This window comes from Rhipicephalus microplus, chromosome 9 (genome assembly GCF_043290135.1).
Source record: "Rhipicephalus microplus isolate Deutch F79 chromosome 9, USDA_Rmic, whole genome shotgun sequence".
In the NCBI taxonomy this organism is placed as follows: domain Eukaryota; kingdom Metazoa; phylum Arthropoda; class Arachnida; order Ixodida; family Ixodidae; genus Rhipicephalus; species Rhipicephalus microplus.
The window spans coordinates 133,378,187-133,394,360 of NC_134708.1; the positions used below are offsets into that span (position 1 = coordinate 133,378,187).

At 49.5% G+C, this 16,174-nt stretch overlaps 1 protein-coding gene across 1 annotated transcript in view; it reads left to right on the forward strand.

The window, feature by feature from the left end:
• LOC119163078 (uncharacterized) overlaps positions 1 to 16,174 on the forward strand; it is a 224,752-nt gene that overhangs the window by 68,771 nt on the left and 139,807 nt on the right. Inside the window, exon 13 of the mRNA XM_037415012.2 lies at positions 12,894 to 12,986. Coding sequence (XP_037270909.2) covers positions 12,894 to 12,986 — 93 coding nt within the window. The remainder of the gene's footprint in view (positions 1 to 12,893; positions 12,987 to 16,174) is intronic.

A 16,174-nucleotide genomic window follows, 5' to 3' on the forward strand; every position in this document is an offset into this window, starting at 1 on the left:
TTTTAGTGAATTTTTCTCAGACATTTTTCTGAATGCGTCTCCATATGTGGTACCTTCAGGCCATCAAGGTTATCATAAGTGAAGGCTTCTGGTCATTAATTGTACATGAAAGAAATAAATACCTCATCATTTTTTTGTTTCTATTTTTTTTTATTCACAGTGCATGGATGTTTCTGTGAGACGTGCAGAGATATCATAATGGTTTTGAGTTGGTTGCGAAACTTTATTGAGGTCCTGCAAGGCGCGCGTCAGCGCGCAGCGGGCGACTCCCACGTCGGGACCGTTAGGCCAAGCCTATCGGCCGCTCCGCGGGCCTGCTGGACGGCCCAAAGTTGGTCGTCCAGGAGGGAGCTGCGTAGAGCCGCCTCCCACCTGACCGATGTAGTGTTGGGGTTAGTGTACATTGCCTTGCACTCCCAGAGCATGTGCGCCAGCGTGGATACATCCCCACATGCGGGGCAAGCGTCATTGGGAAACACGTCAGGATAAATAGCGTGAAGGGATCTCAGGTTAGGGTACGTGTCGGTCTGCAGTAGTCTGAGCGTAAGGGCCTGTGGCCTATTAAGATTTGGATGAGGGAGTGGATATAGTCTCCGCGCGAGGTAAAAATATTTTGTTATTTCGTTGTACAAGCAGGCGGGTCCCTGTTTTCCGCAACCCCGTTGGCCCCGAATCGTTGCCCGGAACCCGCGCGGTCGGTTAGTGCGCGCGCGGCCTCGTGGGCAGACTCGTTGAGGTTGGGGGGAGCGCCTTGGACCTGTCCAACATGTGCCGGAAACCAAATCAGTACGTGGTGCTTGATGCCGTCGCGGCCACCACTTTGGAGCACGCGCAGGGCTTTCTTGGAGATTACACCGCACTCGAAAGCGCGAATAGCTGACCTAGAGTCACTATAGATGACCTCCCTTTCACCTTCCAGGATGGCCAGGGCGATGGCCACTTGCTCGGCAATCGTCGGATCGTCAGTGTGAACCGATGCGCGGTTGGTGATTTGTTGTTTGGAGTCGACGACGACTGCGGAGAAGGCGCGGCTCCCACGGTACGCTGCCGCGTCGACAAAGCTGACGCCGTGCTCCTCACTGTGAATCTGCTTGAGAAGAGTGGCAGCTCTAGCCCGTCGCCTACCACGATTGTGCTCGGGATGGACATTCCTCGATATCGGTGCCACGGTGATGAGGTCACGAATCTCACGGGGCACCTGTCTCATCTTCTCGTCCACTTCAGCCGGAGAGTGACCGAGCTCTCGGAGTATATGTCTGCCGGTCTGGGAGCTCGAAAGGCGCGCGAGCTGGGCCCGCTCCTGCGCTTCGGCAATCTCCTCCAACGTATTGTGTACTCCGAGCTGGAGCAGGCGCTCGGTGCGCGTCCTGATCGGGATACCGAGGGCCCGCTTGGTAATCTTTCTGAGCAAGAGGTTGATCTTGTCACGCTCGGCACGCTGCCAATTGTGCATGGCCGCGACATACGAAAAGTGGCAGAGCACAAAGGCATTGACCAGGTGGATTAGGTTGTCTTCCTTGAGGCCTTGGTAGCGGTTGGCCACCCGCCGAACCAGCCGAACCGCGCTATCCGTCTTGGCGGCGAGCTTGAGTATAGTCTTGCCGTTGGAACCATTGGACTCGATGGTCATGCCGAGGACTCGAATGGAGTCGACTCTGGGTATTGCGCTGCCATCTCCGGTGTACAGCTTGATATCACTCTTCGAGATCGGCTGCCAGTTTTCGGGCTTGGGCCCTCGCCTAGTGGGTTGGTAAAGGAGGAGCTTGGACTTGCTTGGGGAACACCTCAGGCCTGTGGGACGGAGGTAATCTTCCGTGGTGTCTATGGCCTCCTGCAGGGAGCGCTCGACTTGCCCGTCGCTGCCACCTGTGCACCAAATGGTAATATCGTCCGCGTAAATTGTGTGGTTAATGCCTTCGATACATGAGAGCCTCTTGGACAACCCGACCATGACAAGATTGAACAGGGTGGGCGATATCACTGACCCTTGTGGCGTGCCGCGCGATCCCAGCTCTATCTCCTCGGAGACAAGGTCTCCCACACTGAGGGTGGCTCTCCTACGGGTCAAGAACGATTTGACATATTTGCAGAATCTGACTCCAAGGCCGAGCTCAGCAATCGACCGCAACACGAAAGAGTGAGTAACATTGTCGAAGGCTTTCTCTAAGTCGAGGCCGAGAATGGCCCGCATGTCTCGAGTGTTGCAGTCGATGACTTGGTGCTTGAGCAGCTTCATAGCGTCTTGCGTCGAAAGCTTGGCCCGAAAACCAATCATGGTGTATGGGTAGAGCCCATTGTCTTCCTGGTACCGAGTCAACCTATTGAGGACCACATGCTCGGCTACCTTTTCCACGCAGGATGTGAGCGAAATGGGGCGCATGTTGTCCAAGTTGGGTGACCTCCCCGGCTTAGGAATGAGCACGGTGCGTGCGACCTTCCATGGGTCGGGGACCTCGCCGCTCTTCCATGCCTCGTTGATGACCTCGGTGAGGTAGTCGATTGACCGGTCGTCCAGGTTGCGCAGGGTCTTATTAGTTATGCCGTCGGGGCCCACGGCAGACCTCCCATTGAGCCCGTAAAGCGCCTGCCGAACCTCTTCGTGGCATATCTCGGCGTCCAGTTCAGTGTTGGCCGGTCCTGAGTACTCGGGGTACGTTGTTGCGGGGTTCGAGTCGACAGGGAGGTACTTTTGCACCAGCTGCTTCAAAACCTCCTCTTCTGAAGAGGACTGCTTGGCTTCGTGCATGGCTCGCGCTAGTACGTTCCGCTGGTTAGTTTTGGTGTTAGTCTCGCTGAGCAGGTGCTTGAGCAGGTTCCATGTCTTGCCATTACGCATCTGGCCATCTACCGAGTTGCACACCTCGTCCCACTGCTGCTTGGAGAGGACGCGACAGTGCTCCTCGATGGTCTTGTTTAGGTCGGAGATTTTCTTGCACAACCTGCGATTGAGGCGCTGGCCTTTCCAGCGAGCGAGAAGTGACTGCTTGGCCTCGAGCAGGTGGGCAAGGCGGCTATCCATTTTTTCAACCGGAAGGTCAGTACTAATATTCTTCGTGGTACTTATGACGTCCTCTCTGAGCTGGCTAATCCACTCCTGTAGGCTTGGCCTGGTTGCAGGTAGGGGTCGGTCGTTGCGGACTTTGCGAAACTGGTCCCAGTTTGTCCAAGAAAACTCCCGTGCCCTCTTTCGGACCACTAAGAACTGCGTCACCAGGACGTAATGGTCGCTACCTAAGTCAATGTTTGAGTTGGCCCACTGTACATCGGGGAGATTCTTGACGAAGGTCAAGTCGGGAGTGGAGTCTCTGCAGGATGAGGTGCCCAACCGAGTTGGAAAGGCCTTGTCGGTGATTAGAGTCAGGTCCATGTCTGTCGCGTTCTGCCACAGTTCCGCGCCCTTGCTGGTATTGTACGGGTAGCCCCAAGTGTGGTGCGGAGCATTAAAATCGCCCGCCACAACCAGGGGGTTGGGACCTGCCAAGTTGACGGCCTTCTTTATGAAGGCCCTGAAGCGCTGCCGTCGGTCCTTAGGGCTACTGTACACGTTGAGAAAAAAGATGCTGCTTCGGTCCGAGCTGCGCGGCAGAATCTCGGTCATGACATATTCGGCGCTGCTGGTGGCCATTTTGAGGTCGTGAGAGATGTGTGTGAGCTTGTTACTGACCAAGGTGCAGACGCCCCGGCCATCAGAATAACGCGAGACGGGCTTGTAACCAGTCAGTGTGACGTTTGGAGTTAATGTTTCCTGAAGCAGAATGACGAGGGGTTTTTTGCTAGAGCATCGAATGTACTGCTGCAAGGACGCCTTTTTACTAGGGAAGCCCTTGCAGTTCCATTGCCAAATAAGAAACGTCTCACTTGGCTTGGCCATCTTGGTGCTTTTGTGGGCTGGTGCTGCCCTCAGATTGGCTAAGAATAGCGTGGACGATGGGGCCCGTAGCGCCGGGCTGGGATTGTACGACGGCGGTTGAGGTCAGAGCTGGTTTCACTACGCTTTCGAGAAACGACTCTACCTTGGATACTCGGTCGTTTTGCGCGGCCAGGGTGATCTGCAGTTGGGCGAAATTCTCCCCGAGCTTATTGATGCTTTCACTGAGCGCGGATAGCGTGTCTCGAAGCTCAGACCTGACTCGAATCGCTACACCTTCCTGTTCGTAGGCGACGGCCCTCTTCTTGGGAGCACTTTGACTCTCACTGCTGCTGTCGCCGGCTTTAGTGCTGTGCACCTCCATGGGTAGGGGCATTGTATCGGCGACGCATGCGGCGGCGGGTTGCGGTGGTGGGTTTCTCGCGTTCTTAATCTCAGCAATTTCGGACATGAGCCTGTTTATGGTTTCTTTCATCGCTGCATTCTCGCGTTTCAGCTGGGAAATCTCGCGTGCGCTCTCCGCATGCTCTGGGAGTGACCCCGACAGTACCTCAGCTGGCCCTCCTCGGACCATGTCGGTCCAGGTTGTAGAGCCCGACTTCTTGCTTCTCGCTGACACCCCGCTAGGCTGCTGTTGACGCCCGGTAGACCTGGATCGAGACCTGGAGCGGCTCCCAGACTTGTAGCGCCGGGCTCCTCCTCGGGACCGGGAACGGATCCTGGACCGGGAACGGCCCCTGGAATGGGACCGAGAACGTCGCCTGGAACGGCCCCCGGAACCACGTGACTGCTGGAAGTCCTGCCCATCCGTGGGGGGTGATGGTGGTGTCGTGGCGTGGCCTTGATCGGTGGCGCGAGACTTTTCCCAGCGCCTTTGTCGCACGACATACGGAATCTGGAATCTTTGCCTACAGTCCTTGTCAGCCGTGAGGTGTTGCCCACCACACAGCCTGCACTTGGGGGTACACTTGTGTTGTGCGTCAGGATTTGAAGCCCCACAGCCCCGACATACGACGTCGCCTGGGCAGGGACACACATCAGTACGGTGACCGAGCCGACCACAAGCGTAGCAAATGTCTATTTTCTTGCGATAAAGCTAACATTGCACAAGGGTGGGGCCGTAGCGTACAAAGTTTGGGACTCTATGACCGTCGAAGGCGACGATTACCGTACCGGTGCTGCCTATGCGCTTGGCTGCCAGGGCGAGCGGATTTCTTTCATTTACGATCTTGTTGTCAATATCATTTGGGCCGTCTATGAGTGGAATACCTCGGATCACGCCCTTGCACGTGAAATGAGGGGCGGCCTCGTAGGCACTGACCTCGTATGTTCGGCCCATGACGACGGTCTGCCGAACTTTGACGTAGTGGTTGGCATTTTCCCTTCTAGGTGTGCTGACAACCATAATATTCTGCTGCACGTTGGGGCATGGCGTGTCGCCCCGCAAATCTTCGACGCAGATGCTTGTGGCTGCCAGGATTGCATCAGCCACCACGGTGCAGCTGGTCTTGACAATATTGAGGCCTCCGCAGGGCCGAATCACGATCTTCGTATCCTCCCTGGGGAGCTGGGGCATCCGGCCAGCGCGGATGATTCTAGCCTTGATGTTATTGCCACTGTTGCGGCCTCGCGGGGCCTCGGCCGTTGTCGACTTCGTCTCGTTGAGAGTAGCACCATTAGGATTAGCGCCTGCCGAGCGCGCGCCAGCTCTTCTGGCGCCTGCAGACTGCCAACCTCGGTCTTCTGTCACTTCTTCGGGGGTTATGTCCTCCCCCACCACCTGATATTTCATTATTTTCCGAAAATAAGCCCTGAGAAGAGCGAAAAGGGCACCCGGGAACGGCGACACGGCTGGCGTCGCGCCGGCGTGGGCTTACCTCGTTAGGCTTAGCCCAGGTGGTGGCCGGCTCCGGAGAAAAAAACGTTCCAAAACGTGAAAATAGTCCACTCACGCAGCAGGTTTTGGCATCAAAATAGTCCTGGCACTTTCACTGATGCGACACAAACAAAGCTGAACGCGCACTCGAAAAATTCACTTGAAGACCATTGTAGGAAGCAGGAGCCACTCGAAGGTCGTATGAACAACACAGACGCCGCGCCGCGTCTCCAATGGTTTTGAGTGCTGCAAAAAAAAAAAAAAAAAAGCAGCATTTGTGGCTTCTTCAGCATTTTCTGAATACACCTAAAAGACAAATTGTGCCACATAACTATATGTGCCAAGTGAACTGTTGCATTTTCTAGCTGGCATTTGCACTCTTACTTCACAACTTGTTGCTGCAGCAGCAAAACAGCGGTTCTCATGGTCACAATGGTCTTTTCTTTGTCCTCAAAAAGATACATTGGTTACCGTTCCTCGAGTGTTTGTGTTAGTGTAGGTTTGCAACAGTTTCATGTATTGCAGACTTGCAGTCTCTAAATTGTCTAATGCAAGGAAACATTACGTAAATCCACTCCCTCCTTGGATTTGTGAAAGGGCCCTGCTCACAAGAGTACTTCTGCTTGTAAAATTTCGTGGACTTCGTTGTGTAATTGGCAAAAAAGGGCTGTCTAGAAGTTCTGTGGGGTTTGGAAGTGGCAAACTCAGAAGACAAATAGCCATTGCTGACGTGATACAGGTTCGATAACTGTCTGTACCACTGATGACTCAGACTGTTTTAATTACATTAGGTGTAATCTGTCAAGAAAATGCACTTTTAGGCTTTAATTTCAATAAATTGTACATGCAAGTAATCCATGAAACAGCAAGTGTGGCAGGAAGGGCTAGAGGGGCCTTCCTGCCAGAGAAAACTACAAAATTTCAGGTGATGCAACCTTACACCACGTGTAACAACTTATCCAACAATTTTTAAAGACAGGATACTGAAATGAACTATCCCTACTTTATGCTTAGGTGGTAAATCAGCAGTTAAGTTTTTAAGGAACTAGTTTCTCACACTGGATTGTGTGTGCAAAGATATCTTTCTGATTACGACTAGGGTTGTAAGTTTCAAAAACAGATGAGCTGCTGTTGATGTGCTCGTTCACAGCCTTCCTTTATTCATGTACTTGGAAAAGTGGGGTTGACACTATATTCAAACATAGCTGAGCAAGCTACTTCGCTTAATAAACCTACTGTTCCAAACATTGTGCCATCTACCCTCCTATTTACAGCTGCTATGTGCAACACATGCTAGCCCAAAAATTTATACTGAGGCGCAATGTTGGATGCATTCTGTGATATAATGTTAAGGGGTGTGCTAATAATGACATTCATCTTGAATTGAATTCAAGTCAACTGTTACCAAATAGCGGCCGTTAATTTACACTTTTCCGTGCTTCTTTCTCGACTTGCTTCAACACTAGCTAAGGAGGGAAGGTGTTTGAAATTCGGTATCGGCGCCCCTCAATGACTCAAGTGCTCAGTGGCAGCGGGAAGAAAGAGCCATTGTCCGGTAAAGAGACGCTTCATTGGAGCACTTAGGCCCAGGTCCGCACCTCCATTCTCCATTTCACATTCAAACATGATCTCTTTAACCCTCGGTCAAACAAAGGGCCTCCAAACAAGCCAATCACACGTGAGGGTTCACATCACCACAACCAATTGCAGGAGCACTTCCTTTATATTGAGCAGGCTAGGGCATGGCACCGGTTAGCATCTAACACATACCCCAATCTACTAACCCTCAACGAAATCCACCCAACACAGTACCCGGACACATGTCCGTGGTGGTGGGAGTGGCCATATCTCCTTCACATAACGTGGACGTGTAGACTCGGGCCACCTGAAATTAATCCACCCTTAACCCATTTCAGAGATAGTCTGGCTTGCGAGCAAGGATCGAAAGAGCCAAGTTGCTCTGCTCGATCGGGCTGCAAAGACCCCAGACTAGGGGACCCACCCACCTTCGCCCTAATTCCTTCTAGTACAATAAAGTTTCTACTACTTTCGTGACAGACGCAGCATTGGCAAAAAGCATGTGACAATATACAACACGCGAGGGGATAGGTTCTCTGCACAACACGAGTCGTCACATTCTTTATGACCTGAGCATCGACCTTGACATATTCCAGTAGCCGTTCCCAGGCTCGAGCTTCATCTGCCAGCAAACTAAACATCCCTTCGAAGAAGCCGCCCTAACAGCGGTGAGAATGCTGTCCAACCCTGGCAACTGAGAGTACAGTTCAACTTCTTAATATGGGACTCTGATATAAGAGACAAATACAGGTATAAGAGGCACCAGTGTGCCTCTGCATACAAGGTATCCTGCTTCTAAGAGACATCTCATATAAAAAAAAAAGGAATTGCTTACCGGAGCATACCTTTCATAAAGGGGTTCAGCTGTATGTGCATGTGACAGTGAGTGGGCACCTCGCTGTCACATCCATATCACTGTCACATGTCACTGTGGTACCACCCAAGGGACACTCAGTAGTGACGTGTAGCTGGGAGCAAGATCGCCACATGGTTCAAAGGCTGTATTGTGAGCAGAGCGTGGATGCACACCCCACACATCAGTCTCAGCCGTTCAAGCATTCGAAAAGCTACTTCCTTGTCCTTAAGGCATTCTCAAAGGGCAGATGTGAATGCCAAACAATCAACTTGAAACCAGGTGGCCGCGAGTCACCTCAATCCTGCGCAACACGCTGTCCGGTTGGCTCTTTCCCCTTTTGTCTTAATTGAGGAGTGGCTTTCACCACTGTGCTCGTCAATGGCGTTAACAACTCAGTTGCCTTTCTTTCCCTTCTGTGTACCCTTCTACGGAGCCGACCTCGCATCTTTAGTTGGCGGTAAGTGGTCAGAATGGCGGTGCGGGAACTCGCTGTCTGGTTTGCAGCACCCGCATACACTGCGCCACATAGCAGCACGCTGACTCTGCATTCATCATACTAACTGTAGCCAGGAATTCTGATTATCTAATTGAATACCGAATACAAAATGTACTGGAAACTGACAGAAAGAACAAAGAAGGTAAATCTTTTCATGTCATCGAGCACATAACACTGTGAGTGACTGCTGCTGAAAGACTGCAAATTGTCAAGTGGAAACACAAACTGCTCTACAAGACATGGCTTTAAGTCTCTTTCGTCGTGATGTTACAGTCTTTTCTGCAGTTGAAAATATGTACTCACTGGGCATCTCAGCAGCAGCAGCAGGGGGGGAAGGTGTTGCAAAGCAGTTCCGGTGAAATCCAGATAAACTGCAGCTCTATGCCCTTTCCAGCATTTAGAAAGATTATCTTTCTTTAGGATCAGGGTTTCATTGAAGTATTTTTTAATCTTTTGACTGAGAGGTCTGAACTCAGTGTGTTGGTTAATTTTTTATGCTAGCGTTTCAGCAGTCTCCCAGACAGTCTTTGCTTGAACCATGACATGTGGTAACACTGGAGACGCCAGCCCGATCCGACGACGTCCTTATCGTGTGTCTAATGCTGAGCGACAAGTTATCCAGCACGAAATTGAAGAAATGCTCACAAAAGACGTCATCGAACCTTCCTGCATGCAGTCCATGGGCATGGCCGGTCGTGCTAGTCAAGAAGAAGGATGGCAGCTGGCACTTCTGCGTAGACTACCGTCACTTAAACAAAGTAACACGTAAAGACGTGTATCCACTGCCGCGGATCGACGATGCTCTCGACTGCCTACATGGGTCTGCCTACTTTTCATCTATCGACTTGCGATCAGGATACTGGCAGATTTCTGTCGATCATCGAGACCGTGAGAAAACCGCAGTCATCACACCGGATGGACTTTTTCAATTCAAGGTTATGCCATTCGGATTGTGTAATGCGCCAGATACATTTGAAAGGATGATGGACTCTCTCCTGCGTGGATACAAATGGACCACGTGCCTGTGCTATCTCGATGACGTCATCGTATTTTCACCTTCATTCGAAAGCCACTTTAGCCGCCTAACGGCTGTTCTTGAGGTTTTCCGGACAGCAGGACTTCAGCTCAACTCTTCCAAATGTCGCTTTGGCCATCGGGAAATCACTGTGCTGGGCCACCTTGTCAGTGCTCGAGCTATGAAGCGTGGAAGCTTGGGCAGGTTGGTTTCTTTTCTGTCCAGCGCTCTTTTCAGCGCTGGACAGCGCTCTTTTCTGTCCTTGTTTTTTCGCTTTCGTAGTTACGAAGTAACTACTTCTAGGTTGTGCTGTTCCTGCATTCAGTGCTCGAGGCATGCAACCTGATCCTGACAAAATTCGAGTTGTCAAAGATTTTCCCATACCACGTTCCGCAAAAGATGTACGGAGTTTTATCGGCCGTTGTTATTACTTTCGACAATTCATGAAGAATTTTACTGACATTGCCCGACCACTTACGAAGCTATTGAAGAAGGACATGCCTTTTTATTGGGGTACTGACCAAGCAGCTGCCTTCAGCACCCTTACAACATTACTTACTTCCCCACCCATCTTGGCCCATTTCGACCCGTCAACCCATACTGAAGTTTGTACCGATGCCAGCGCACATAGAATTGGTGCTGTTCTCGCCCAGCGGCAACGAGGACAGGATCGCGTCATTGCTTATGCCAGTCGCCTCCTTTCTCCTTCGGAGAGAAAGTTTTCCATTACAGAGCGTGAGTGCCTTCCACTACTCTGGGCAGTTGGAAAATTTCGACCATACTTGTTTGGTCGCACCTTTTCGATAGTTACAGATCACCATGCCTTGTGCTGGCTGTTGTCCTTTAAAGATCCAACTGGACGACCTGGCTGTTGGGCCTTGAAACTACAAGAATACAGCTTCGATGTGGCATACAAATCTGGCCTAATGCACCAGGATGCTGACTGTCTATCCCGTCACCCCGTGGACCCACCTGACCTTTCAGCACATGATTCTGATCCTTGTGTCTTCGCCATGTCGGCTTTCACCGACATACACAAGGAACAGCTCAGCGATGTCCACTTTCGGTCTACCATGCAGAGTCTACGTTTGCCCCACGTAGACCCGTCGCTACACTTGTTCGTTCTACGCGATGGCATTCTTTACCGACGCAACACCAGCGCCGAGGGACCAGAGCTACTACTCGTAGTTCCTGCGACACTCCGTTCCGCTGTACTTGAACAGCTTCATGACGCCTTAACTGCGTGACATCTCGGGGTCACGCGCACGTACAATCGCATGTGGCGTAGATTCTTCTGGCCAGGCATTTACCATTCTGTGCGCCGATACGTTGCTGAATGTGAGTCCTGCCAGCACTTCAAACATTCCACCTTGCCACCAGCTGGTCCGCTCCAACCAATAGACATACCCACCGTTCCCTTCTACCGCGCCGTTCTTGATCTCGTTGGACCATTTCCTACTTCTCTCACTGGAAACAAGTGGATAGCCGTAGCCACTGATTACGCCACAAGATACGCTATCACACGAGCGCTACCGACAAGCTGTGCCACTGATGTCGCGGACTTCTTGCTTCATGACGTAATTCTTCACCATGGCGCTCCTCGACAGCTGCTGACTGATCGCGGTTGCTCATTCCTTTCAAAAGTAGTGAAGACATCCTTCGCTCATGTTCGACGCATCACAAGCTCACTACGGCCTATCACCCACAAACAAATGGTCTTACCGAGCGCCTAAATAGAACATTGACCACAATGCTCTCCATGTACGTTTCCAAAGATCATCTTGATCGGGATAGTACTTTGCCTTATGTGACATTCGCGTACAATTCGTCACACCACGACACCACTGGCTTCTCCCCCTTCTATTTATTGTTCGGCCGCCATCTAGCGTTACCCTTCCAGACTCTTCTCCCATCAACTACGCTAACGGTTACAGAGTACGCCCGGGATGCCACTGCTCAAGCTCAAGTGGCCCGCCAAATCGCACGGGAACGTCTTCTTGGCTCGCAGTTCTCTCAGAAGGCCCACTACGATAGCCATCACAGAGTAGTTTCCTACTCTCCAGGTTCATTGGTCCTCCTCTGGATACCATGCCGCCACGTTGGCCTCTCTTCGAAGCTCCTGTCTTGCTACTCGGGGCCTTACAAGGTTTTACGCCGGCTTACCGAGGTCATATACGAGATTGCTCCGTTGGACAGTCAATCGTCGTCGTCCGCACCCGCTACTGACGTCGTCCACGGGACCCGCCTGAAGCCCTACATATCCCCATATGATTCTACTCTCCTTTAGGCGCTGAGACGGCGCTGCCAGCGGCGGGGGGTTATATGTTACACGACATCGGCAACGAAAGAGCATCATAGACGACGAAGACGATGAAAGCGACCGTGCTCGTGTTGTTGCTGTTGGGCCTCCATCTTGGCTGCAGCTGTCTCTGACTCTCCCTGCATATTTTGTAAATATATTTATTTCATCCATTCTCTTACCCCCGTGACAATATAATCTTCATAACAATAAACATCTTTTCATTTTTGAACGAGAATATTAGTGGAAGCTCTCACGAAAGGCCTACCGAAACAAGATTACCATTAGCTTTAGTCATCACACCCTCACCAAGTTGTACCATTGGCGCATTTTGTGTTTTATATATTCATCCTGTCGAATTATTCACTACTTAGAATACTAGCTATTTAAAAGTCAGATCAAAATATTAAATTGGGTATTATTCGATTTTAATGCAAAATTACCCCCCACTCTAACAAGAGCTCTGTTTATACTCCTGTACAGTCAACTCATAATTCTGTCTAATCTTGGAACACATGTAGAGCAATGTGTACCATTGCATTCTGTACTAACAACGCTTGGTGGTGTTTTTCTTCTGCTTTGCTGCCAGGGTGGCATGATCTAGTCACTCCATTCAACCCTGTTACAAATTGCCCCAAAGGCAATTTGTAACATTCCTGCCTTGAATAAATCAAATCAAATCAAAATCAAACTCAGATATTTGCACACTTATATTAACGTTTGTTTGCGACACACACAATCAGTTGACACTTGCGCGTATGTTCTCTGTTCAGGACGTTCACACAACCTTTGGCCAATCATGCACAGCAAAAATGAATGTTTCATGAAAATATGACATCCCTGCCCTGTTCACTGTTTTTATTCAGAGGCTAGCTATTCTGACTGGTCCTTACGCATGCAGGGAGTTCCTGCGAGAGAACTTGTACTATGATGCGTCTGTCGTGATGCGGATGCTGTCGGAGCAGCGCCTCTACGAGCTGCTCTACCACTGCGCTCAGGTAGGTAATCAACGTGCCTGTCTCTGCTGCAAGAAATGCAGGGCACTTGCTCTTGGATAAGTAGAGGCTTTCAACACTTTTCTGCAAGTACATCACATAGCTGGAGCTTCAGGCCGAAAGAAAAAACTAGTTTACTACCTTTGGCTTCAGTGCATTTTTTGTGGTTAGTACTAGAATTAGTTTGAGTTTTACTTAGCACAAACAATGGCTCATGCAACCTAGAGAAGTTACAAGACTATGTTTGATGTTTTCTCTGCTTGAAATAATCCTGTACCACTTCTTTGTTCAACACTCTAAGCAGTCCTTAAAACTATGTTTGTGCAAATATTCAAATGCTTCAAATATTCGAACAAGTAGTTGAGTATATGAATTCACTTTGATTCTAATTTAAATTATCAAATATTTTCGAAATATTTACAATGAACAAATAAGTGTATATTATTCTGCATGTAACCACCTGTAAAGGTAGTTTCTCTGCAATGTAGGAGTGCTAAGCCGTGAAAGCATTTACTCAAGGGAAATTTGCTTTGCCGCGAAGCCCCTCTCCAAACTTAAAGGGGCCCTGCCACACTTATTGAACGTGGTCAGAAAACGCTGCTGATAGGTAGTCAAGGCTACCGAGAGCACGTGAGGCAAATATTATAGCACAGCACGCGGCCTGTAATTCACAATAAATTTTCAAAGCCAAAAATTTCTTTCTTCCCTCGGAAAATGACACTACAAGCTCAGAAGTTACTTGTCACAGCCAAGAAAAAATATACGGCTCTGGTCACAGCCATTGGCTGCTTTGAGCATAACGCGCTTGTCATTACCGAAGCCGCCGCGGAAGGCCGCCGCTTGTCCTCGAGTACGTGCGCAATCGCACTGAAAAGCCGCGTATTCGAAGAAAAAAAACAAAAAACAGGTGCTCAAGGTCACGAGGTGCGTTTGACGTATTTTATTTTGCCGTGCCATTCTTCTCTGCATAAATTCCAGCTATTTCATCAGGACGAGAAGAGAGAATGCAATTGCAGCCTGCAACAAATTTTGGGAATTCCGCTCGTACTGAACTGATTCTAGAAACTTTGCGGTGGTAAATTTCTGAGGCAACAAGCATGTTTACTCGCTCCATGGCTACTCGTAAAAGTGTTGCAGGGCCCCTTTAAAGAAGAACATTACCCTCAAATCAATTCTTCATTTTATTAAGCTTGTTATGACGGCGTATATGCTCCAAGTATAATAAATTTTAAAACGTTAAGTATCTTACAGGTTATCACTCGCATCCTATTGAAACTACTACTCAAGGTTGTTTCGACTTTCTTTGAAAAAAAAAAAAGGGCATTTGCTAAGAGCCCCTATTTCAATTCAAAAGAAATGTTATGCAGGTTAGTTAAATCATGATAAACATACCTTTTTTTTATATGTCATATATACCGTTCGCATTCGATTAGAAGTTATTCAATAAAAATCACCATTTTCTTCGAATTCTTTTTGAACCTGAAATTCACTGTTCACAGAAGCCTACATGAAACAGACATTGATGCGGTTGTTCTGACAAAATTAATAGAAATTTTCAAGGAGCCACATTGTAAGCATGTCTGCACACTTTATTTTATTTCGGAATTTATTTTTTGTGGCATTTGCTGCATGTGGGCAGGGTCTATGCACTGCTCGTGTGTGTCTTGAATATTATTATGTTGCATTCTGGAACATGCAGCACTGCAGATTGGATTGATCTGCTTTCTACACAATGGCAGTCTGTGTGTTGCAATCGGCTTGTAGTCCTGCTACTGGATTGCGATTGAAGCCACTGTCACAGCGGATGAAGTCAGTGTGCTCGTACACGGGCTTTGAGGCGTATGGTTGTACTGTGGACTTGTCATGATTGTCACTTAGCTTGACTATAGCAGTATGCCTGCAAGAAAGGCAAGCAATGCATGCAGTGGCCACTTTCACCTGTTGCAAAGCTCAGTTCGCTGCTTTCAGGGCCTCATGGTTGTATCTCGGAGCTTTGACGAGCCAGTAGACACTGGTGATGTTCTAGGTATTGCCCAAGACACCTGTCTATCCTGGAAATCGTTGTGCATACAGGCTAACGAACACAGGAAAGAACAATGTGCTCAGAAAGAGCTGCAGAATATTGTTCAGAAAGTTTTTGTTGATGCTAGGTAGGTTTGACCGATACCCTCTTCTTTGTGTCCCCCTTCCTTCTCTTTCCATTTTTTTGGGCGTGTGAACAATACCTAGGTAGCGACTAATAGCATCTTCGGCTGGTGGCACCAGTGGGGTTTTCTGTGTTCTGGTGCGGGCCGTACGTTCGCCTGGGCACCACGCGTGTGGTGCCGCATGCTTGGCTGGGTCGTCCACGACACGAGTGCACGCCACCACCGGTACCACGGAAATCGACGGTGAAGCGTAGTGCAATCCCAGCAGCCCACGCGCGCTGGCAGACGATGCGGTGACGTTCCATCATTTTAGGCGTAATTTACAGCTGGCGCTGTCACAGAACACGGCCTGATGGGACGGAAAACGTGCGTGAGCTTACATCATCCGACTGTATTCGCACAAGTCTACCTTGGTGCCAGGATTTCATTGGACACTGAAGATGATGCTGAAATTACCGTAACCCTCGTTGAGTTGGTACAGAACTGTTGCAGTACAACCACTTGGAGTAGAGACGCGCACACACTGCACACGCAGAGTCTCGCAAGTGTCTCTTATTGTACGGTTTTCTCTCCTCTGCTCTTTTATTCCCAGTACAAATAGGACGCTGGAAATTGTTGTCTACTGAGGGGCGTCTTTTGCAGACGGCGCTGCTGTCATAGGTTCGAGTCTTGTGCTCCACACGTTCGCTTGGCCCATAGCGGGGCGTGAAACACAGATGGTGTTTGACGTAACTTCTCTTCCACCGTCACGATGCCACCACCTCAGTCAAAGATACCATAAATGAATGAAACCAGTTCATAGTTCGTGCTCTTTCTGTCCACATCATATCTTCCTCCTCTGTACATCCAACTGTATACGAAATGACTCCCACCATAGACACGCATCAGCTTGCCCAGCAAGGTCTTTTAAAATACCCAAGACACCTGTTGTGCGTTTTTGGCAAGCCAGAGTCATTCGCACTATTTAGTGCTCATTTTCAATGTACTTCACTGGATCGTCCACAAGAACTATGATCTGACGTCATAAGCTCGTTTCTCTTTAAA